The sequence below is a fragment of the Cavia porcellus genome, unplaced genomic scaffold (genome assembly GCF_034190915.1).
Source record: "Cavia porcellus strain 051 isolate PalLab524CR breed Dunkin Hartley unplaced genomic scaffold, mCavPor4.1 scaffold_13, whole genome shotgun sequence".
In the NCBI taxonomy this organism is placed as follows: Eukaryota; Metazoa; Chordata; class Mammalia; order Rodentia; family Caviidae; genus Cavia; species Cavia porcellus.
This window is the reverse complement of record NW_026947496.1, coordinates 28570735-28594767: the sequence shown is the minus strand read 5'-3', so window position 1 is coordinate 28594767 and position 24033 is coordinate 28570735. Positions and strand designations below refer to the sequence as shown.

The following is a 24033-nucleotide window of genomic DNA, read 5'->3' as shown; positions in this document are numbered from 1 at the left end:
AATGGGATCATATGCACTATTGCTCTACATAAATGAAGAGCCATCAAAACACATGCAAGTGGAGCTCATATTATATCGACATAGGTAATAATAAAGCTAACAACATCTACTGTACTTCCCCCACCCCAGATTAGACTTAACCAGAAAGTAAGCCCTAGCATGACATTTGAGGATCCCTATAATATAAGCTCTACTCCAAAATAAAACACAGTTAAGATCATCAGCCAGACAGAGGCATTTAGTACATCCACGGCAGCACAGGACAGACATAATGAATTATAAAATAACATTGATGTACAATTAAAAACAAAAGCTAATATTATTAACATTCATACTTAAATACATGATAATACAAATTATAATTAAATATTTATAAATACCCAAGTGGGTGCTTCTGGATGAGAGGCAAATGCTTACATAAACAGATGAATTCAGACTTATTGCTGAATGACCAATCAGGACATGACACATGAATAAGGGGCACATTTGATAATGAATGGAACATGAAGCCTCATAATTCAATGTTGTGTGTGGTAATTATGTACTATAAGCAGGTAACATGGATAAGAACTGCTCACTGAAGGAGAACTCTATTGCTAGATATGAGAGGATGAAGCCTATATTTCTACAGGAAGTGGAGTCACAGGTAATTCAAACTGACATTCAGGGCTTGGAGAGTCATGACGTATTTCAGCAAATGACATGACTGTATTTGAATTAATATAGTTTTTCTACATAAACAAATGCAGATTGTTGTACATGAAAAAATAAGGCATCCTCTGAAAATAAGCCCTACAGCATCTTTTGGAACAAAAAATTAATATAACACTGGTTCTTATTTTGGGGGAAATAGGACAGTTTCTACTCCAATAAAGTCTCCTTGGGATAACTGCATGAGAATCTTTTCCAGTTGTACCATGAATTTAAATACACACCCTAAGGAAGCAGTAGGCCATTACAGTGTACAAAACCTAGAACTGAGTGTTAGACTGCACTCTTCTGTATCTGTACCTTTACAGGGAAGCACCAACAGCTGGGTTCGAATATGGTTTGTGCCTGCCAAGACTCCTTGTGCAGCAGGATGGGAAGCTGGGGACTGACTCATAGCAGCGAATGGATCCTGGAAGCCCTGAACCAATGCCTTTCTTGGGTGAGTCAGTTCTCCCATGCCCCACATATGGATGAGTTACTGTGAGAGTGGACTGTTACAAACAGAGGCCAATTCAGGGTTTGTCTCTTCCACACACACTCTTTCTCTTTCCACCTTGAGCTGGAGCAGCACAAAGCTCCCCCCTGGTCTCATGCTCTCATTCTCCCAGCATCCTAAAATGAAAGCAAACTGAGCTTCTACTCTGAATAATTCACCCAGTCTTACGCATTCTGCTATAGTAAAGGGAAATGGACTAATAAAAGAAAAAGCAAATAAGTCCAAAGAAAAAGAACATCTAGTGTGGCTCATGTTTTTCCTCCAATACTTTTCTGCATAGTAAGGCACACACTGGCCTAATGCTCCCACCTGACATTCTGTCTCCAACTCAACTTCAGGACTTCACACAATGCTCTGTATTAGAGGTAACTGCACATTTTTAAAAATATTAACTGGTACAAATCCTAAATCATCTATTACATTGATCTGTGCTTCCTAAAGCAATATTGGTTATTCCTAATTTACATCTTACTGAGAATGAACCCTAAATTCAAGAGATAAATGAGTCATAAACTAAGAAAGGATCTGCAGGCCATTTGGGGGCACAGAAGGCTGACTCGAGAGGTAAATGCAGTGCTGTAAATCAATGATCTTTAATAGCCACAAAGACTCCGAACAACTCCTGAGACAGTGGCATTCAGTGCTCACCAAGGAGATAGAGTGTAAATGATCTCAATCAAAATGGTCTCAAGTGTAGCATTTTCAAACCACACTGAACAGACACATAAAGCTTAGTTCTGCAACTTAAAACAAAATAAAAATGACACGTATCTCAAGAATCCTCTGAGCATGTACTTGGTGAAATTTCACACAGGTAAATGGATCACATTCAGATGTCTAAGCCAAGGCCTGGCAAAGTCAAAGTATCATTGATTTTAGATGACACCAAATAATTATGCAGAATACAAAGTGAAAATTTATGAACAGGAAATCAAAGAGTTTGACAATCAGTTCATAAATTATGTCCATACAGGCCAGTGTGAAGTAGAGGGCTGAGATCTCTTGGCTAGCAAACCAGCGACCCCATGGTGAGTGACACATTAGGGCTTTTAAGCTAACCCTTCCCTGTTTCATCCAAATCCAAAGCAACACAGAAAAGCTACTGAGTCCTCTGAGAAACTCATTCCCTTCCAAAGAGATTCTGTCCTTCTCAAACACAGTCTTGTTCACTTTGAGTCTTTTTTCTGTCCTTCTATGTGCCTCCTATAGGTGCCTGCCTTCCTCTTGAGAACATGCTGACAGTTATAGTATCTTCCATGACAATCTTCTCTTTCCTAATCTTTTCTTCAGGCTTCACACTCCTTATTCCTCTTACCATTCCAAACTGATACAATTCAGGGTCCTTGACACAAACACATCCAATCAGGACCCTTCCCTGAATTCTCTCTCCCATTTGGAATCTATGAAGCAGAGGCCCTCAATAAATGTATCATAACACAGAAGGAAAGGACAGAACATAGAGCAGGACTATCACCTTCCCCACTGTAAAACGTATACCTCAATGAACGTGGTGAAAGTGAAGCTGGCTTCTTTGGTGACCATGTCATACAACTAATTCACATCTACTGTTGACTGCTTAGGATACTGGGTTGTTGAGCCCAAGTGTAGCGATTACAATGTTAGCAATAAATGCCATCTTCAGTTGCTTCCAAGCCAGAAAGAGAAACTAGGGGTGAGAACAGGCATCATCCCTAAATGGAAGCTAAAACACAAGCTGACTAGACCAAGCACAAAACTGGAGGAAACACTAAACAGATGTTTGGAAGATGAATGGTAAAGAAAGATGTATATAAAAAGATAGGCCAGGCATGAAAGATGGAAGAGAGATTTGGGGAATGACACTGTCCAGGAATGGAAAAGTGAATTTTGAGAAAGACATGGTTGTCAACAATTTTGGGGATTGAATGAGAAAAATAGCTGCAACAAACATTTGCATTCCTCAGTGAGGAGTTAAAGCCTTTGCATGTATGCTCAGGTAACCTCTGCTGCACTTTTTGAGGCAGGACTCTCTTATATACAAAGGAAGGAAATAAGAAAAAGGGCAGCTGGTCTTGGTGACAACGAGATCATTGAGACATCTCAGTAAACAGATGGAGACAGGGGCCAGGTCTCATGAGCTTACAAACTGAGGGGTGGCAAAGATGTCCTAACCTCAAGCATGAAAATCCATTCATGAAAGAACACATTGACAAAATAGTTCTTTTGAGGGGGAGAGATTGAGACAGGGTCTCACTACGTAGTTCAAGCTGGTCTTAAACTCACTATGTAGCCTACGATGGCCTGAAACTTGTGGAGATTCTTCTGCCTCAATTTCCTGAATGCTGGGATTACAGATGTGCCACCAAACCCAGTATGTTCTTTTTATTGGGTGGGGAGAGGGTGGGATTTGAAAGCTAAGAAAAGAAGCCTGACAAAAAGCAATTGGTAACTTTTGAGGGAAACAGTCATGCTCACCAACCCCCCATGGTGCACCCACTGTTTTGCTATGACATAATCATAGCCGAGTAGCTACCATGAGATACTTTGGGCTACGAAGCCTAAATTATTTACTACCTTGCTTTTTGGGGAAAAGCTTCCCAAGTCCTAATTAAAAGGGTTTATGAGATAAAGAGGCAGAGGGAGAACAGAGTCTTATAAAAGTCTTTCCTAATTAAAATCAACCGACAAAAACAAACATAGGAATAGATATAAGACTTAGATGTATTATTCAAACTTTTTTTGTTGATGTTGCTTGAGACCAATGACTGGCTATGGGATTGACAGACACACTGGACACGGTGTATTCGCATTTCAGAACACACCCAGGTAAATCTCCCCTTAAACCACTAACGTGATAAAAAGCCTGCAAATAAAAGTGCTCTAAAGGATACAACAGCAAGGGTGTTTAAGTGTGTTAAATAGATGACCATATTAATATTTTTTATTGGATTACTGAACACAACTATTTGCAGCCTCACTGTTTGAATGTTCACTTTGTATTCTTTGATCCTGTGACCTGAAACACGGTTTCTAAGATGATAGCGTGTAATCTATTAACTGGTGATATCTTACTGTTTTTTTTTTTTTTTTGTAGTTCTGTATTACTTGTACCCTTACACTGTTTTGTTTTGTTCTACTTTTTTTTCTCTTTTTTCTTTTAAATAAAAAAAATAAAAAGCCTGCAAATAGCTAATCAGAAAAGGCTAAGAACTCCCCAAAGTGAAAAGGTGGCCACGTAGGTACCTAATGATTCAAATAATTCAGAACGATGTTACCTATGCGGGATTAAACATACCCACACCCTCTCCTGTGTACAATTTCCTTTCAATTGAGAAGATGAAACTGACTGACTTCTAAGAATGAGCATTAAAGATTCCTGCAGTACTCTTTTTTTATTTTTTTGGATTGGCAGGATTCCTTCTGAATGAGAAAAAATCTAGAAAGACTGCAAAAAAAAGAAGTCTGCATTTTGGTAGCTTAAAAAGGAACACAAAACGAAAGCTTCAATGCAAGATTTTAGCATTCTCATTGCTTTTGAATATTGAACACTAAAACCAGTAAACCAAGAAGTGCTAGGCAAAGATTAGCCCTTTGCTGGAAATTCTGAATAATTTTTAATGCCCTGTTAAGTCAAAATGCTGCTTTCTTTCTTAAAACTTCAATGACTTCATTAATAATTTATGGATATTTTATTCTCAATACATACTGCTTTACTTTTTCTAATTTAAATAATACATGTTGGCAGTAAAACATTCAGACAATACTGAGAAGCACAGAGAATAAAAATCACACTACCTCGGGCAGTGGTGGCAAGCCTACGGAACGCATGCTACACTGTGCTGCCTGCATCACTGAAAAGGTTTGCCATCACTGACCTAGGGTAACTATCACTCACATTTTGATGAAGTACCCTTTTTTAAGTCTCTAGGCCTATCTTTGCAGTTGCTGTTCCTATGAGTTTATCTACTTGAATATTAAACTTTTTTATTATAGGCATCTTTCATTCTCTCAAAATAAAAACAAAACAGAGATTTGAAAACAAAAAAACAGTGCAAACTACCCAAAATGATCTAAAAGGTCAAAGCATTTCACTAGCAGTCATTCCTTCTCAATCTTCAGAGATAAACACTTTATTTGATTCTTCTAGAGGCTTCACAGATTCATCACTAATATTCTTGATTTATCAATTATGGAAAACAGCAGTTGATTCCATGAAACATAAACTGAAAATTTAACACATTCCCCCTACCAGTCCCCTACCAGTCAATTTTCTTCCTCTTTAATTCCTAGCTTTAGTTTCATTACCCTTCAGTATGAAAAGTTGAATATCTACATTCTATAATGTAACAATAATTAAGTTTCCCCTTCATGTCTAAGTTGATAATGAAACTCTAAATGCTCTGACAGTAACACAATTTTATTTGTGAGCCCTAAGAGGAAAACACACATAATTCTAAGACTCTTCCCCCTATACCTCAAAGTAGATTTGCAAAGGAACATTTTTAAAATTTTTATTTATTTATTTTTTGTGGTACCGAGGATTAAACTCACAACCTCATGCTTGCCAGGCAGGCGCTTATGCTGCTGAGCTAAATCCCTGGCCTAAAGGAGCATTTTTAAAATGTTCTTTCAACTTTCATTTCTATTACAGTTTATTTATCCTCACTATTGTATACTTTCTTCTTTTTCTTTGTCAATCTGAAGAACTTCCTAAAGTAACTTTTTTCAGACAGGAAAAGTGGGGGTAAATTTGAGTTTATGTCTGGAAAAAATTTTTTTATTCTGTCCTCACATCTAAGTAATACAACAGTTGGGGATAGAATTCTTGGTCTAAAATAAATGTCTTTTTAAAGTTAGATGACAATACTTTGCTTCCTTCTAGTAAGTAGGAGAGATGCTAAAAGATGGTTCTCGTATTCTAAGAATGAAGTTTAGTGGTAGAGTCCTGGCATGCACAAGGCCCTGGGTTCACTGCCAGTACTGGGAAACAAACAAACAAACAAAAGATAACTTGTTCAATCTCTCTGGAACTCTTACATTCTTTTATAAGTTGTGAGCTTTTACAATAAGTATTTAGGTGTTAATCTTCTGCCATTCACTTTCAATTTCAGTCAACCAAATTGACTAAGACTCTAGAAATGAAACTGTGTTATGTGCTGCTGTATGATAGCTCTCATTTTTAATTTTGAGGCTCCTAATTTTTATAGGCAAGTTAAGTTGGATAGAAATTAATATATAGTCAGAGAGGAACTGGACCCTCAAGGAAATCAGTACAAAAATATAAAGATATCAGTAATGGGGCAGTAAATGCATCTGAGTAAGGCCAGGTCTCCAGATGAAGATGCCAAAAGCCAGACCCTCAAGCCTATGGAGTAAACAGTAATTTGGAATTATACTATAATTAGCACTACCTAGTCCATGAAGTTCAATAAGGCATCAGTCACCCAGGTAGGTGAGAGTATCTGGAACCCATCTCTTTCCCAGAATGCGTTTGTTCTGTCCATTGACCCTTGCTACCTGAATTGTTTCCCTATTGGATCACTATTAACTAAGCAGCTGTGGTGCATTAAAAACTGTTGGTCAACTTAAACACCAGCTGAACTGGTACTGCATGGAGATGGGCCACCTGAGGAAAGTTGCCAGCATAAAAGGAGACCCTGAGAGGAAACAGTTCTTCTAGTGAATGTTGTTTGAAGCAGTTGGTCCTCTTAGAGCTGTTGGTTCTCCTGTAGGAGCTTGTCATGCTGGCCTTCCTGGTATGAACTCAGCTGTTATCATCAGAGAAGCTCAGGACCTTGTTGCTGAGGATGGCTGCGCTATTTTTCAGGGGACCCCTGGTCCTTATTTTGAGCATCACTTTTTGGCTCCACTGCAGAACCCTCAGCCTCCTGGCACAGATCCTTCAGCCCACTGGCACAGACTTTCTAGCTTCCACCGCTGACCTTTGGGCCTTCCCAGTGCAGATCTGTGAAACAGACTTGCATGAGTAATTTTCATGGGCTCTAGACCTCCAGTTGGACTTGTGAGAGGTACTGTCACGGGCTTTAGATCTTCAGCTGAACTCATGCAGATTGTTGCCATAGGATCCAGGCCCTCGGCTAGATTTTCTAGGTCTTTAGTGTGTGGACACATTTTCTGCACATCTTGTATTGGACTCCTTGGGTGACCATTATAAATAATACCATAAATTCTGTGTCCTATATGAAATTATTCTCCTTGCAACCCCTGACTACAACAGCAGCCATACTTGTAATTCTACAGGTTGACCCAACTTGTACCCATGTTGTGGCTTTGCTGTATAAATCACCCCTGACAAAGAGCCTCAGCGGCCACCCCATTCAGACTCATCCTGGAAATCCAGGAAACAGAGATCCAGGAGGATTTCTTGGATCTCTGTTTCCAATAAAACTCTACTAAATTGCTTTGGTTTGTAACTTCATTCACTAATGTTGTGGGACTACAAATTTGGCACAATTGACATCTGACCGATTGGGAATTCTACTTCTCCCACATCAGTCTTAGAAGAGCATTGGCAACTTTGATTCTGTTTGCCAGTCTACCCTACTTTGCTTTCATATATTTTTATCTTTTCACTACATTATAAAGATTTTTTCCACTTTTTCTTCTACAAGAGTTTAGTTTGTACCCGAGCAGTTAATTCTGTACTATAGTGATAGTTTAATAGCTAAGCATTATTTCTAATTTTTTAGTTACTCTTTATTATCTCAAGTCCTAATGAACTTAACTAACTGTAGCCTCTGCTAACTTGTGAATTATCAGACTTCAGTTCATTCATTCATCTTGCTTCTTTCCTTGACACACTATTATTTTCCTCAAATGTTTATGATCTTTGGTTTTTGTTAATATTTTGGGCCAAGTGTGGCAGCTGAGACAAAAGGTTGTAAGGTTCAGCCCAGCTTTGGCAATTTAGCAACTTTGCAATAAAAAATTTAAAAAGGCTCAGGATGTAGCTCAGCACAAAAGCCTTAGTTTCAATTCCCAGTACCACACACAAAAAAACCAAAACAAAACAGAACAGTATTATTAGAATTATTTGTTTCAGGTGAGCAATGAAAGCTCTTTGGCACTTAAGTGTTAATTCTCAACAAACTCTTTGAGATTCACAAGAATCTCAGCTTCAGACCACACAGAACCAGAGAGTTGTGCCAGAATGTCCCCAGAGTAGCAAATCCAGTGGCACCAGACTTCGTGATCTATATTAGGATTCCCTCATGTTTGTATATTACCCTGAAGCTTACATTTCTGGCAATATGCAACGATACTAAGTCAGCAATGGTGACAAGTGCACATCTGGCATTAGGGCTGTCCTCTTCTTTACTCCTTCCTTCTCCCGCAAACTCTAGTAACACCGGCTGCCACCCTCAGGCACCAGTTCTGTCTTCCTGGTGATCAATGGAATAATGTTGCCCTTCGCCCTTCAAAGGTGCAGTTAAAGGCAGACAGAGGACTGGGGCGCCGTTGGGTGGCACAGCTCTTGCCCAGCTTGTGTGAAGATGTGCAGAGTTTTGGGGGCCAGAGGAGAAAGCAGCGGGTGCCCCCTTACCTGCTGAGTGGTGCTAGTGACGATGCCCTGCTGGAGGCGGTAGGCCTGCTCCTGAAGGTATTTTCTTGTCTCATGATTCCGCAGAAGATAGTTTTCTATCTGGAAATTAAGCACAAGTGTCTCTCAAAAACATATTCGACTCTGGCAAGAATAAAGTTCTAAGTGAATTAGTCAGTTCCTGGCTTTAAAACCAGAGCATGGATCCTGCCAGTGCCTTGACCTCACAGAACAGACGGGATGGGGCTGCTGTCTGCCAGGGGGATTTATTAGTGGGTGTCTTTAATTAGAAAATTAACATTTGGGAAAGTAGACCAATTTCTTTTTTAATTTTTAAAAATTTTTATTATTGGGCTGGAGATTTAGCTCAGTGGCATAAGCACCTGTCTTGCAAGCGTGCAGTGGTGAGTTCGATCCTGGGTACCAAAAAAAAATTTTTATTATGTGTTTGCAATACATTTACATACATTGTGAGGAGTTGATTCACGTATCTAACACATCTCAATTATTTTCCCGTTTTCCTCCACCCTCTCTCTTAAAAAAACTGAATTAAAAAAATTGGGTCAATTTCTGTATAACTCAGTAGTTGACAAAGATAAGTGTTCAGTTGCTCATGGGGTTAGAGACTTTTTATCACTTATGAGCTTGAAATCTCAATCCTTCTCTCTCATGAATTTTTAAATATCAAACAGTTCAGAAGTTAAATACATATCCCCAAGGAGTACAGATGTTATTCACTTAGAAAATTCTTATCTTAAGGGAGAAAAGGGGAAGAGGAAGAGAACTAGAAAACTTGAAACGTAAAGGATACAATCTGATAAAAATCAAAGATACAGTGCTATCTCGGCTCATAAATTTGATTCTTCATACTGATTCTGGTTACATACTGATTTCTAAGAAACAAATCAGACTCAATGATTAGGTTCAATACTGACCTCATGGGGAAATTTGATTCAGTTCTCATCCGGCTTGGTTTGCGACCAGAATTGTGGAGAGAATTGAGTTGGTGAACCAAGGTGCCACTGTGCTATACGTAACTAATTTTAACAATCAATCAGGCTTTCATTTTTCCTTAAACAGGACTTATTTTAGTGAATTATAAATGTAAGATGGATTTCCACAGAAAATGAGAAACCCTGAAGATGTCTGACAATTTGCCTGTCTGTGCCCATTCTCCTACAAAAGTGAGAAGTATCAATAGTAACAAGAGTGAAAGAAGGCTCTCAAAGAGAAGAGGCAGTGGACACAGATTGAACCAAAAGTGCAGGGTTAACACTTTAGAATGGCAGTACCTATAAAGATATTCTATTAAAAAATGATTGGAAGTAAGCAAACCGTGCCATCTATTTTTCTTCTAATGGTTTTCGTTTTTAACATTACTTAACCATTTGCCACTGCAGGTACCTGGCTAAGAACTCCTGATAACTGAGGCTTATATTATTATTAGATTTTCATTTTCATTTTCCATATGCTAAAATGACTACTACTTAACAGCAATTAGGAACAATTAAAATACAGACTATAATTACCATCATCCCTGGAAATAATAACCCAGAGCAAAATGTACCTTTCCACTAAACATAAATGAGGAAATTATAAAAACGTCAAGATCCCTGAAATAAAACATAATTAAACTGACACATTAATGCCTTGACTTTATATCAAATTAACTTTCTCATACTGCTTTCCAAGAAGTCACCTCTGGCCAAAGTGACACTGCCATTAACATGAACTATTTTGCCAGAAAGACTCTGAAATGTTAATAGGCACACACGACGAGGTAGTGCTGGGTCCTTCTGTTTGCTGTCTGCCCCATTACCTTCAGCCTCTCTGGGCCCCAGCACCGCTGTTGCATCCAAGAGGCTCTGTGCTCCCAGACCATTCCCCAGCCCACATATCAGGCTTCACAGACTAAACCAGGAGGCAGGATTTAAAAAAAAAAAAAAAAATACTCGGAGCTTTAAGAGAAAGAATAATAATAATTTTCAAGGGTCTTTAATAACAGCCATGTATCCAGCATCACTGAATAACACATCTTAGATTAATAGGATACATTGCCTTCCATGCATCACTGTTCCAGGTCAAGAGCAAAAAGTTCATCTCCTAGGCACCAAGAAATGAGGGCCTGGCTAAGTTAGGAGAAGGGAGGCATGCAAACAGTCACCATCATGTTCGCCAGATCATGGGAGCCGGCATGAGCCGGGGGGATGGTCTAGAGCCAGTCAGACACTGACAGCCTCCCTGCCCAAAACAGCAGTGGCATAAGAAGCAAAAAGCCTGCATTTAAATAAAGGAACCACACGATTTACAAAGTACACACACGATCATGAAATCTAATTTTATCATTAGAGTAAAAGTATTTATTCCAGTGGACAGAGGTCCTACTATAAAATGAAAAATTGCATATGTAAGATAACAGTGCAGTACGACAAAAACAAGTAAGTATGAGCTATAAAGTCATTAATCCTCATTTTTTAAAAAAATCATACATTTATAAATTAATATATGTAAAATCTTCTTCCCAAGTCCCCATTTTCTAGCTCTTTTTAAAGTTTTGGCCTGAACTGCGAGTCTTCACATAGTTCAGTGGGAATACACCCAGTATGTGACATTTTTAAATTCATTTAATTGTTCCTGTTCCCTCTTTTATTATCCCCTCTCTTTACCTCCAATTTTTAAGTAAGTCTTTTGCTAGTACATCAGTCTCACAGGTTTGGCATCCCTAATCTGTAAAGCTCTCATAACATAAAATGTTTTCCAGTGCTAGCATGTTCTCGGGTTAGGTAGAAAGTTCCACACCTGACCTCAAGTGACAGGCTGTAGTCAAAACAAGTACACTAGAAATACTGAATGGAACCATCTTCAGGAAGTGTGTTCAAAGAACACAGGAAACAAATGAATTTTGTATTGGTCCCTTGTACCATCCCCAGATTTCATTATGTATATGCAAATATCCCAAAATTAAAAAGTGCAAAATCTGAAATATTTCTGATCCGAACATTCCAGATTAAGGATTTGCAATTTAGACATCTTTATAAATGTATTTTCATCCCAGTGTTTGAAATACATTTACAAAGTTTTAACTCCAAGGCCACTTTCAAATAGCACTACCCCTTTCATGGGTTGCATGGCTCTGCATGCTCCTGCCATCTCCTAGTCACAAGCTGTAACCATCTAGAATACTGGTATTATTACTCATCTATTAGGCCAATTAGAAAAAAGAAAACTAGGATCTTACTTCACTTTCACTTATTTCCGCTCTAATGGTCCTCCTTTAATTTAAATAGATCTGAACTTCTAACCTGTATCACGATTCTCCCTGATGAACTTTTTAAAATATTTCTTGCAAAGTATATAATGGCAACACATTCCCTCAGCTTTTGTTTTGCTAGAAAATCTTTCCTCCTCACTTCTGAAGGATAACGTCACTGGATGAAGAATTTTAGGCTGCTGGGCTTTTTCTGTCAACACTTTACAACCCTCTCTTCTTGCTCACAGTTTCCCACAAAATGTGGAATGTGATGCTTACCCTTGCTTCTAAATATGTTAGGTACTTTCTCCCTCTAGCTTCTTATAAAATTGTCTTTCTTTGCTTTACCGCAGTTTGAATAAAATATTCTCATATGTGATTTTTTTAAAGCAATTATCCTTCTTGGTGATTTCTGAGCTTTCTGCATCTATAGTTTAACATCTACCATTTATTCTGGGAAATTATTAACCACTATAACTTCAGAGAAAAATGAAACTGAAAAAAAGCAAGTTGTTTTTGGAGTGGGGGGCACTGAGAATCAAATTCAGGACCTTGCACATGCCAGGCAGGTGCTGTGCCACTGAGCTGTATCAGTTTTTGATGGTTTTTGATGGTTACAAGGCCAAAAAGTGTTTGTTGTGAAGTTATACCTTTAGAATCTAAATTCTGGATACTTTCTTTTGTCATACTAGGAGCTTTCCCTCCTCTCTCCGAACCTTATTATTCTTTATTCAACAAGTACCTGTAACATATTTAAGTCTTCATGCCAGGTACTGCACTAACTGCTGGAAATCGAAACATTAAGAAAAATCAAAGGTTCTTCCTTCAAGGAGTCCACAGTTTATTAGGAGAAAAAAACCCATAGGCATATAATTTAATACAATGTCTGAAGGCCTATGGCACAAGGAATCCTGAGAAGATTGTCCACGCAGGGGAGCCAAGGAGTTCTGAGAAGTTTTCTTAATGATCTGATACCTGGTTTTAGTCTACGCATTCACGCATGCATGAATGCACACAGCAGCATGCACAGTATGGGTACTGCCTCCAGTAGGGTAGTGACACTTAAACTCTGCAGTCACTGGGAAAGCTAGTACAAGCAGATTGCCAGAATTTGATGCTTAAATCAGATTCCAGATTTAAGAATTTGCATTTCTCACACATTCCCTGACAGGAGATGGGTGTGGTGGAAGGTGCAAAGAAGCCAGATCCTGCATAGAATTTCCTGCTGTGTTAAGGACAGCAGGCTTTACTTATCCTGAAAGCACCAGCAAGAGATGCTGTAATGGCTTTAGCCTGCTCAGATTTACCATTAAATAGCCAAATTTTTTGCTTACTAGAACACGGAAGAGACAAGAGGAGTCACATGTCATGAGAGATGATGGGTCCAAAGGAAGACACCTGTACTAAGAACGGAGGAGGAGAGCTAGTGAAGATATTTCACTACAGAATCCACCAACTTGCTGGCTGACTGGCTAAGGGACAGCTCAACTCTCCCGCTGTCTGTCTGTCATGCCAACCCTCAGCCCCAGGAAGCAAGCAAGCTAGCAAAGCTCCCTCTGTATTTACAGTCCCTGCCCATCACTTGTTTCACTGCCTGAATGCCTGAGCTCCACCTCTTATGGGATCAGTGACATTGAATTCTCAGAGAAGCACAACCACTACTGTGAACTGTTAGTGCACAGAGCCTAGGTCATGGGCCCTTAATGAGAATTTCATATAACAATAAAAATAAAGTACACAGTAAATGTAATGTACTTGTATCACCCCAATACGGCCATCACCCCCTCCTCCATCCATGGAAAAATTATCTTCTACAAAATTAGTTCCTGTGGCCAAAACAGTTGGGACCACTGGACTAAGGGAAATAGGGTAGAGTCAGGCTTAGGAGCCAAGCTGGTAGATGGTACCATCAAGGAGAGCGAAACAAAAGGTGAGGAAAGATTCCAAGACTGCCCAAATAAAACCATAATAAAGGTGAAAAAGCTTCTCTGCATAAGAAACATTTGAGCACATCTAAAATGGAAAGAAAAGCAATCATAAAAAGTAGAGATGAAGACATGGCAGAGCAAGGAAAGGACTCAGAGGCAGGTGTCCAGCACAGAACAGAAACAAAAGGGTCTGAGGCACAGGGATGGCTGGTCTTTGGAAGGTCTTTAGGTTTGGATTGGAAATGCTCCCCCCAAATTCATGTGCTAAAGGCTTGGATGCCAATCCATGGGTTTTTAGGGGAGGGACCAGACCATGAGGGCTCTAACTTCAAGTAAATAATCCACCAATGAGATCATAATCTGCTGGCATTACTGAAAGGTGACGTAAACAGGAATTGGTGCCTACTCGAAGAAAGTAGATCAATGGGCCATGACCTTGAGGACTACCTTTGGCCGCTGGCCACTGGCCCCTTTTTCTCTGGCTTTCTCACCCTCTCTGCTCTTTGGCTACCATGAAGGAAGCAGCTTCGCTTTACCACCATGATGTTCTGCCTCAGCTCACGCACTCAGCCATGGAACCAGCTGACCACGGACTGAAGCCTCTGAAAACATGAACAAAATAACCTTTCCTCCTCTAAAATATTTTCCCAGGTATTTGATCATGGCAATGAAAACTTGACTAACAGACAGAGAGGTATCCATTATCTCCAAGTTTGCCAAAGAGGAGAAAATTGGGATGGATTTAGAAACATTCATTGATGGGTGAAGCAAAAGCTCAATAATATTCCAAACTAAATGATGAAGAGGGAACCAAGGTTCTATCTGGTGAGGCTGAGAGGAGGGAGTTTACACAACTGCCAGTAAGTCCCCACAGTCTCCAAAGGATAATTAGGAAGTTATCTATGCTCCGGATCTGGCAGGCTGGTGGTGTAAGAATGTTACTTTATCCCACTAAACTTTTATGACAAACATCTATTCATCAGTATTTCATTCCTCCTTGAATCATGCTTTATGATCATGATTATAATACAAAAAATCCCCACACTTTTGTAACAAAGTATTTTTCATTTGCTGAAAATCACTACGAACACCATTCAAATATGAATTTATTATAATTGAGCTGTTGGTTTCTTCATACCTTTTGCAAAGCCTCTTCTGTTTTTTCAGGGTTTGTTTTCAGGGCTTGCGAAGCATCATACATGGGAATTGGCATAAATCTTAATGTATAGTTCCTGGAAGAAGAAAATAATATAACTTTCTATAACATTAACTCAAAACTTTAGGAAAAATCCAAAATGGTAGTGGCAAGAGTAGCTTTTACACCTAAATCACCAGACCATTGTAGGCTCCCAGATCACACAGCTCAGCCCTTTCAGGTACCCAAATGCACAGTTCCCAGTCAGCCTTGTTCTTTGCCAATGTCCCACAAAATATGGTCTTGCTGTTTTGCTTTTAGTTCTAAAACAGACTCTTCAAATTAAGACCAAAAAGATGAATTAAGAGAAAGAGAACCTTAGGGGAAAAAAGTGCAGTATCAACTTAACAGGGTTTCAGTGACCAGCAGATCTGAACATCCAAAACCACAGCAATTACATGTGACAGCCAGACCCAAATGGATCAAGGGGAAAAAACAAAAACAAAATATGTGCCTGCAAGACACAGATGTTAGCATCCACAAAAACAGGCTGTTCAGTCTTCTTGTCTTTGGCTCCCTGTCTCAGCCTTTTGGTTAAGATCAAGCGTAGTCCTTGGCTTCTTTAAAAAAACAAGTCCACAGCAAGGGCCTATATGGAGAATATGTGGCACTTTTCAGTCTGTGTTCAAGATCAGCTCAAGTCCACTACGAGCTAGAAACACAACACAAGTGGCTGTGCCTGGATCTATGTCTGTGTATTATCTGTGTATTGCCGTCACAGGGCATTTATACATAAGAGCACAGGATTGAGGAAGAAACCACATGGGGCTCTGAATCAGCCACCACCTCTGACACTGACCCTTCTACAAATGGCCACAGGCCTCAAGGCTCCCTTACAGCAAATACCGCCACTGGACCCGTCTTTTTACTCCCACCCTGAAATGCATCCTTCAACTTCTATAGTCTGGCGCTCGGAAGTATTGTCTTTTGGGACACCTGGTGGCATCTGAAGTGTTGTCCTACTGTATCCAATCGTACCCACTGCTACCTTGTTTGAGGTTAGATTTTCAGGGACATTGAGATGACTTCTACTGCAACAGTGAATGAACAATGAGATCCTAAAATAAGGTACACCAATGAAGAAAAAACACACAGTGTCATAGTAACTTATATGGGTATTATCTTATGGAAAAAATACACACTCTAACTTACAGGGTAGCATATTGTAAACCTATAAAGTATACAGAAGGCTATCATTTCTATAGCTTTAATTTTTATCTTAGCTTTGTTTTAGCAAAACTGTTTGTCTATCTTAGGTAGAGCCAGCCAACCAAGATTAGCAGACAATATGTCTTTTGTATATTCCTTTATCTCATCCAATTTTTATCTTGTTAAAAACAGTAAGTTCATTTAAACCAAATGTGATTTTAAAACACTGGCATCTTGCAGCACAGCAACAGGCAGTGGTCCAGGTGCCTTGCGTTTCATCTGGAAACACTGGGAATGAGGCGAGCTGGCTGTCAGTTTCTCCTCAGCACCAGACTGGGATGCAGTCCCTGACCACATCAGGCTGGTAACTGTGACCTCTGCACCCAAACACAGCTACATTAAATAACTATCCCTCCCTGGTCAGCAGTTTTGCAGCATGGCAGGAGTAATCTCAGGTGGCTCTGCAGTCACAGAGTCCCCGAGAAGAGGTGTCCATGGTGACTCCATGGTATAAATTGTTTCATCCACCTTTTCTGACAAACTCAGGTCAGTGCAAAAGGCCAAGGGACTCAGCAACTCTGCCCTCCTGCTGAGGAAGAACCATGAGATTTAGGATCAGAAGTTACTTACTTAGAGGACGTCTACTCTTATTCTCTCATTTAATGAGAAAAAGAATTTACTAAGGTGGTAAAGTCTTTTGGGCAAGACCACAGGCTTGTTGGTGACAGAGTCAGTGGCTAAGTGGAGAGCTTCTAATTCTGGTCTAGAGCTGTGTCCACCACACCACACTGGGCATGAGAGTTCCTCAGAGGAGACCTCATATGCAGACGCAATCAGGGAATCACACAAGAATGAACACTTCCTTCCCTTTCCCAGGCAAAAGAGCTTGCATTCCTCATTTCCTGGTCACGTTTTATAGCTTCTCCATTTCAATTCTAACAATCTGCTTGGATAATTTCTGCCTTTAATAGGCATGGACGTTGATGATACCAAGATGACATGGTTCTTCTCAGAGATAGTTAAGCTGGAGCCAGAAGGTAAAGAAGGCAGAGGATTCATGCCTGCCCATGTGAGACAAATAGGTTCTAAGGATTTTCAAAGGCTGCCAGAGATCCCTTCTCACTTTGCATGTACCCATTCTTCACAGGTGTGTACCAACTTTGTGTAAGAAACTCCATCAGTATTCTCTAAAATGCCAACAATTCAGACAAGACACTCTGAACAGAACATGTACTCAGAGAGAAGGTATCAACTCAACCAACAACTCTGCATCTATGATCCAAGTAGCTCCAAGGAATTTCTCCCTTTTTGCCTTGAAAAATGTTTTCTTGCCTCAACTTTTCCCTATGGCATGTTTATCTTCTCTGGAGTGCTCTTCTAGTTCCAAGTAACTATAATTATTCTTTGAAGAATTTCTCTCTATTATTTAGGTAGACATAACAAGTACAATGATTAAAAATCCCAAGAAAAAAAAAACCAGATTTCTAGTTTTTTTATCCAATGCTAGTATTATTATTTTCATATTTAGTTATTTGAAAAAGTACATTTGAGATGCCTGGTACCAAAAAAAAAAAAAAGTACATTTGAAAACAAATAATAATCACAAGCTTTAGTAATAGAAGTAAAAAAAAAAAAAAAAAAAAGAAAGAAAGAGAAAAAGAAAAGATCTTTTATAGCAATGAGAAAAGAGTCTGGGCTTATCACTGATGAATTTCACCTATTTGCTAGAACTTATTATTTAGCACTGGATTCAAAATTGTTACAATGGTCCAAAAAAGGAGAAAATAAAGCTATCATCATGGCTCCCCCACCTGATTTCACTTAGTCCCAAAGCTGTGATGATGCGTTGGTACATCATCTCTGCCCTCATTTTACACAAGAGAGAACCAGGCCAGAAGAAAAGTTGATGTCTTCCAAGGTTCCCTGCCTGGTTGGCAACAGCATAAACTTGTACCCCATTCAGATCCTCAGATTACTGCTAGCTCTAATTATCTCACAGGTAATACTGACATCACTGGGTCCTCCATATTCAGAAAGCAACCCTCATTAAAACTTACTTTTCCATGGCAACAGCTATGTCTTGAAAGCCTTGTGCAGTAATGTTGTTCTTGTCCCATATCACAGTCCTGTTTGAAAACCAAGCCACACAGATGATTAGACATTCAGAAGTGAAGGAAAGAATTCCATTTGATAAAAATCTCTATCTAGCAACACTGTGGCATTATGTGAGCAAGCAATAATGTTCGCATTCATTTTAAACAAAATAAAGATAAGTATCCCCCTCCCAATTTATATTTGCTTGTGTGTTTGATGCTGTGGCTTGAACACAATGCCTCACATACGCTGTCACTGAGTTACAACCGTCCAAAAGGTGGACACCTTTACCCCTTGACTAGTATAGAAAAACTGCAACTAAAAGCAACATTTACATTAACTTACCATTATATTACTAAGCATTCTGTAACCCAGAAAACTCTAGAAGCTGATTGCTCTCATATTCCCCACTAAGACTCTAAATTCTGTGTCTACAGCTGAAGCTATTTAGGGAAAATGCTGAACAGCTCCATACCCCAAATATACACAGGTTCAGGTACTGAAACTTTCTCCATTCTATAAAACTAGACAAAATCTTTCCATATTTTCTCATGGTTTCATAATTTCCTTGCCTACGTATGATCAACAATCCTGGAATTTCTCTCTCTGCTGCCAAGATCTCATTACTACAAATAGGATGTTGTTTAACTTATTAAACAAAAACTTATTTTTGAAGAAACTTTTTGATATTACCTTCAGAATGTGTGTGCTTCAGAGGTATTTTAGAATGCATCAATTCACCTTGCCACCAAAAATATTTTTCATTTATCTGTATGAACTCCATCTCAAGGTTTTTACTGCTTATCCATTCTAATCTCAATAATCTTCTATACATATACACTGACTTTAAAAGACCTCAGTGTACTTTCTGGCTTTTGGTTCCAATTTAGACAGAAGGATCAGATTTTGTCACAGGTCAGAGAGTAAGAGAAACACAAGGTAACAGCTGAGGACCAGCATGCATTGACTTTTCCTTCAGGAGGAGGGCAGCAAGGTGCCTGCATTGCCAATGCTTTAAAATCCATGCTTAGGAAACACTACGGATGAAACCTGTGAACAGAAATGTAAACTTGCCTTTGAAGCTGCAGCCTCTAATCCCCAATGCTTTAAGTCATTATATTGCAGGGGTAGGAAGTGGGGTAAAGCTTCAGATCCAAAACTAAGTATGATCGCACATGAAATAAGGACATTTTGGTCAATGATAAACCACAGGATTCATTGCCTACTGATGTTTAATTTGTACAAGGACATACATTACATGCTTGATGTCTGCAAAACTACGGAATCACTGCACAATGCTGCCTACAACTTACCCTGTTGTTTAGCAATGCAGGATCACCTGGGAAAAATCCTTCATGTCAGCCTTTCATACTGCCTGGCTGTGCACTACTGAGCCCACAAACCCTTATTCGCTTCTCACTCCTGCTACCTGCACATTGAGCAGCTGCCAGCACCAATGTGGAAAGGAAACTGTGACATTTCCAAGATTTCATCTTATGACAGAAATACTAAAGACAACAGTCTGAAGGACTCACTTGTCCCTGTATTCCTGCCAAGACTTAAAACTGTGAACCCTTTTCCCAGCTGGCCCCCCAGGCACAGCCTACCTGAGCTTGGTGTTGATCTGCAGGGCTTTGGCCAGCATCTTTGCTCCCATGTCCCCCATCCCATTCCCACTAATGTCCACCTTGGTCAGGGAGGTGTTGCTTCCCAGGGCATTGATGATGATGGTGACCTCAGTCTTGAGTTTTGAGTCAGCCAGGGATAAGGACTGCAAAGGCTGTGGAGCAAACAACAGGCAGGGTTCAACAATCCCCTCCAAGCAGCAGCTCCTCAGACTCCTTTCCTGGAGAATCCAGGACATGTGCCCTTGGCCCTCAATCTAATTTTGAAACTGTTGTTTAAAAATCGCTCGTGGCTGGAACCTGAAAGTTCTGGCATAAAATAGACATGAAGAATGAAATTTGGAGAAGTTGGGTGTTGATGCTGAATACCTGGAGCTTCTCTTCCAAGGAAGCCAGAAACCAACTCTGTTCAAGTGGAGAACAGGGTGAGACAAATAAAGACAACACAGATGCCTCGCAGACTCAGGATGGTTACACTGTTCCCCCTTACCTGCTTTACTTGTACAGAAGGTGAAATGATACCTTAAAATACTACTAGAGGTCAATTGAAAATAAAAATAGACCAAGATTTTGTTCAGTTCACTCTCTGAACAGTAACTCCAACTGCTGCTTAAGTGTATTGATTCACCTACTCCTCCCAATCACCGAGTACTTGGTGCTACTGTTATTCCCACTTTTCAAATGTAAAATGGAAAGGTTACTACGCAACTCAACCAGCCATAGTCAGAAAGCAGATTAAAAGGCCTGGCTCCAGATTCCATGCTCTGAACTACTATGTTGGCTTCCACATTTTCCTGATCCTGCATCTTCTAAGCTTCATTCAGAAGATACATATAAAATTAAAGGGAAAAAAGGTCAACTTCATCCGTTTAAGGCACAGGCTGAAAGTCACTCAGACTCGGGGGCAGGCTTTATTCAGCCTGCAGGGTATCAGACTTCAAAAATAAAAGTAAGTGTAGTTTACTTGATGTATTCTGCTGCCTTGCTAGTCTGGTGGACTCCTCGGCTTGGATGCCTGGTGTGAGCTGGAACTGAGCTAATAAAGTGGCTGAGAACTCCAGGGCTTGAGCTAACATGGCTCTAGAAGTAAGAGCTGAGACCTGTGTGGGGACTTGGGTGGCTTCTGAGCTGTATGAAGTGGTCTACCTCAGCCTCATTCATAAAGCAGCTCATAAATCACAGAGAGGTGGATGCTGGGGTTATCTACAACCATGTTCCCCAGAGCCTGTCATCTGTGTGTGGACTCCACACAGCCTATGGTATATCTGTATCTGCTCAGCCACTGCACCCCGACATCCTTGGCAGCACCTGAGAAGAGGTGTCCACTGCAGGGCCAAGCCACAGGGAGCTGCCAGTGACTTCCAGACCCAGCCATCAACAAAGTGTCGCTGTTATGTTTGACTATGTTTATCATCATTATCATCGCAATTATATCATGTTTTCCAAAGTTAATTCAACTACTGTGAAATCAGAAAGTATCAGTATACTAATTAGAATCAAATTTATGAAAGCTAAATGAACTGTTAAGTGCGAAGGCAATTGAAACTGTAACCCACAACCTGCATACCCACGGACTCAGGTAGATTTAGTGAGGCAGCATCCATTCAGGTAAACAGAAAAGAAAACAAAAACAGTAAAATCCAAAAATGCTTCAGAGGCAGGCAAGGTAATGCTTTACATAAAAACAAATGCAGCATTACTTTAATCAAAAGCTATGATCACATCTCTCATCATTTCAATAATCCCTATTCAGCTACCACAAAAAAAGATATGCTATGGCTGTTTCCTAATACTAGAAAACTGCCAAGTCTCTAAGCTAGGGAGCAATGATTTTTAAACGCTATATTCAAATTCTAATACACCCCAGTTAACACTTAAAAATAATAAGTAGAGTCATTAACGTGAACAGAACAGCCTGAATTGCATGCATATTTATAAGGTCATCCTTTCCTGATTTATTGGATGACCATGTAGCAAAATTATTTGAATGGTTACTGTTTCTTTTCAAAGCTGAACATGCTTATCTGAATCTGTCTCCTGGGTTCTGGCACTCCCAGGAGAAACACATTCTGTTCTGGTTACAATGAGGGCTTGTGTGTAATTCTTCAGATCAAGATTCTCTGCCGCCTTGGCCCCTCAATACCATCCTATGACTCTGGCTACAACAAACGGAAGCTGCTATCTATAGTTGAAGGTGACAGTGGTGCCCCATGAGGATCTAAGTTTCCAACTGAGTAGAACACGTATTTCTGGGAGAATACAGGGTCCCATGGGCCGTCAGAGGCCGCTCTACAGACCCAAGGTCAGACCAACAAAAGCAACATGCACTTTTACACCTGTCGAATTCTTATATACATTAGATTTTTAAATGAGGCTCACTGTACTAGTTATCTGTGGAAACTGTGAACTCACAAAACTCAACTCCTAAAAATTTGAAGTACTTTTGCACATTACTGATTCACAAGAGGGGGAAAAAACAGAAAGCAATGTTTTTAAAGAGTCACCTGCTTTGTAATGGCATGAAAATAAAAATGTATTAGACAGCATTTATCAAATATAAATTAGACAGACTTACATTTACATAGCAAACACTATCATCTGCAAATATGTTTTCAAATGACTTTTATATCATGGTTATATTTAAGACATTTCAAAAGTTACAGAAATAGTTTGATACTTAGAATATATATACTTTTTATAAAATGCAAATTTTCCTAAAATATATACTAAGAAAAAAATTATTTGGGGGTGAATATTAAGCACAATTGTGCAAATTAGCTTCCCTAATCTTTTAAAATTAGAAAATATGAAATATAATAGTGGTGTGGAATCAAATGTGTAAAATGAATAGCATAAATTTGAAAAGTATGAATTACATCCTAATTATATCCCTAATTTTAATAATCCGCTAGAAGAGTAACAAAATATGGGACTTATTAGCAAATGAGGGCAAAGAGAAGCACTTGAATTCATTAAAAAATGATGAGTTTAATTTTTTTGACCGCAGAGTAAGAATTATAAGCACACAACTAAGACACAAGAGAAAAGAAATTTCTCCTGCAGCCAGCCAACAGCTTCCCTATAGGTGTGGCCAGGGCAAGAGCAGAAAAGTTCCCGTATCTCCATCTTTCTGTCCTTCCCAAAAGAGCTAGCTAGTTTATAGCTGTAATAAAATTCCTTGTTATTTCCTGGTATAAATCAAAAGGGAAAATGATTCTTTTTTTTAAATATGCCATACTTCTCTGATGAATATAGGAAGTCAGTCTCACAACCTAGAACAGTAGCTATAACAAAACAGGAATAATATGCCACTTCATGGTAGTAATTCAAACTGATCTGGATTTGAAGAAACATACAGGGCTGAATTTGGTGACCCAATAGGACTTTGAGAGAAAAGCAACAAAACCTTAAAGAGCACCAGTAAAATATGAGATCTGACACACCAGCTCTAAATTCAAAAGGTTCATGGCAGAACGCTTTTTACTTTGTCAGTAATATGCCTTTTGTTTCCCTAATGTATTTTAAAGAAGAGCAAAATATCTGAAGTTAAATTTCTAAGTCTTGCTCAGGAACATCTGAAAGGAATAAGAACACAAGGAGCGTAATTACTGGAGCTCAAGAAGCAAATTAAGGTGAGAGGAATTGCCTTAGTCTCTTGTCATTCTGCACAGTTACTAGATGAACAGCAATAAGATGGTTGTCAGCGTTACATAAGATCAAAGAATCAACTAGATTACCTGCAGATTAGTATATTAGCTGAAGTTAGGAAATAGTTTAGTTAATTAAAGACAGGCACAGGGATCCATTTAGAATTTTTAAAATCCATTAGTTATAGTCTTCCTTTAATTGGCCTTGAATGAAATAAAAAGTACATTTTAAAATACAATTCTACTAAAGCATAAATATTCTATTTTTTCATAAAGTAATAGAAAACTTACACTTAAATAAAACTATCTGAGAGCATTTTTGGCATTAATAAAGTAGAATAATCAATAGGAAGGTAAGGAACAAAAGATGTCAGTCAAAAGTGTTTAAAACAATACTC

The 24033-nt window shown here is 39.2% G+C and overlaps 1 protein-coding gene across 8 annotated transcripts in view; it reads right to left on the bottom strand.

Annotated features, from left to right (window-relative positions):
* The window catches only part of Carmil1 (capping protein regulator and myosin 1 linker 1), a 300958-nt gene that overhangs the window by 71563 nt on the left and 205362 nt on the right, over nucleotides 1–24033 (bottom strand). For all 8 annotated transcript variants that reach the window (XM_063259966.1, XM_063259967.1, XM_063259968.1 and 5 more), the window contains 4 exons: nucleotides 19971–20143; nucleotides 18327–18395; nucleotides 15064–15157; nucleotides 8751–8849 (listed from right to left, as the gene is read on the bottom strand). In XM_063259966.1, coding sequence (XP_063116036.1) covers nucleotides 8751–8849; nucleotides 15064–15157; nucleotides 18327–18395; nucleotides 19971–20143 — 435 coding nt within the window. The remainder of the gene's footprint in view (nucleotides 1–8750; nucleotides 8850–15063; nucleotides 15158–18326; nucleotides 18396–19970; nucleotides 20144–24033) is intronic.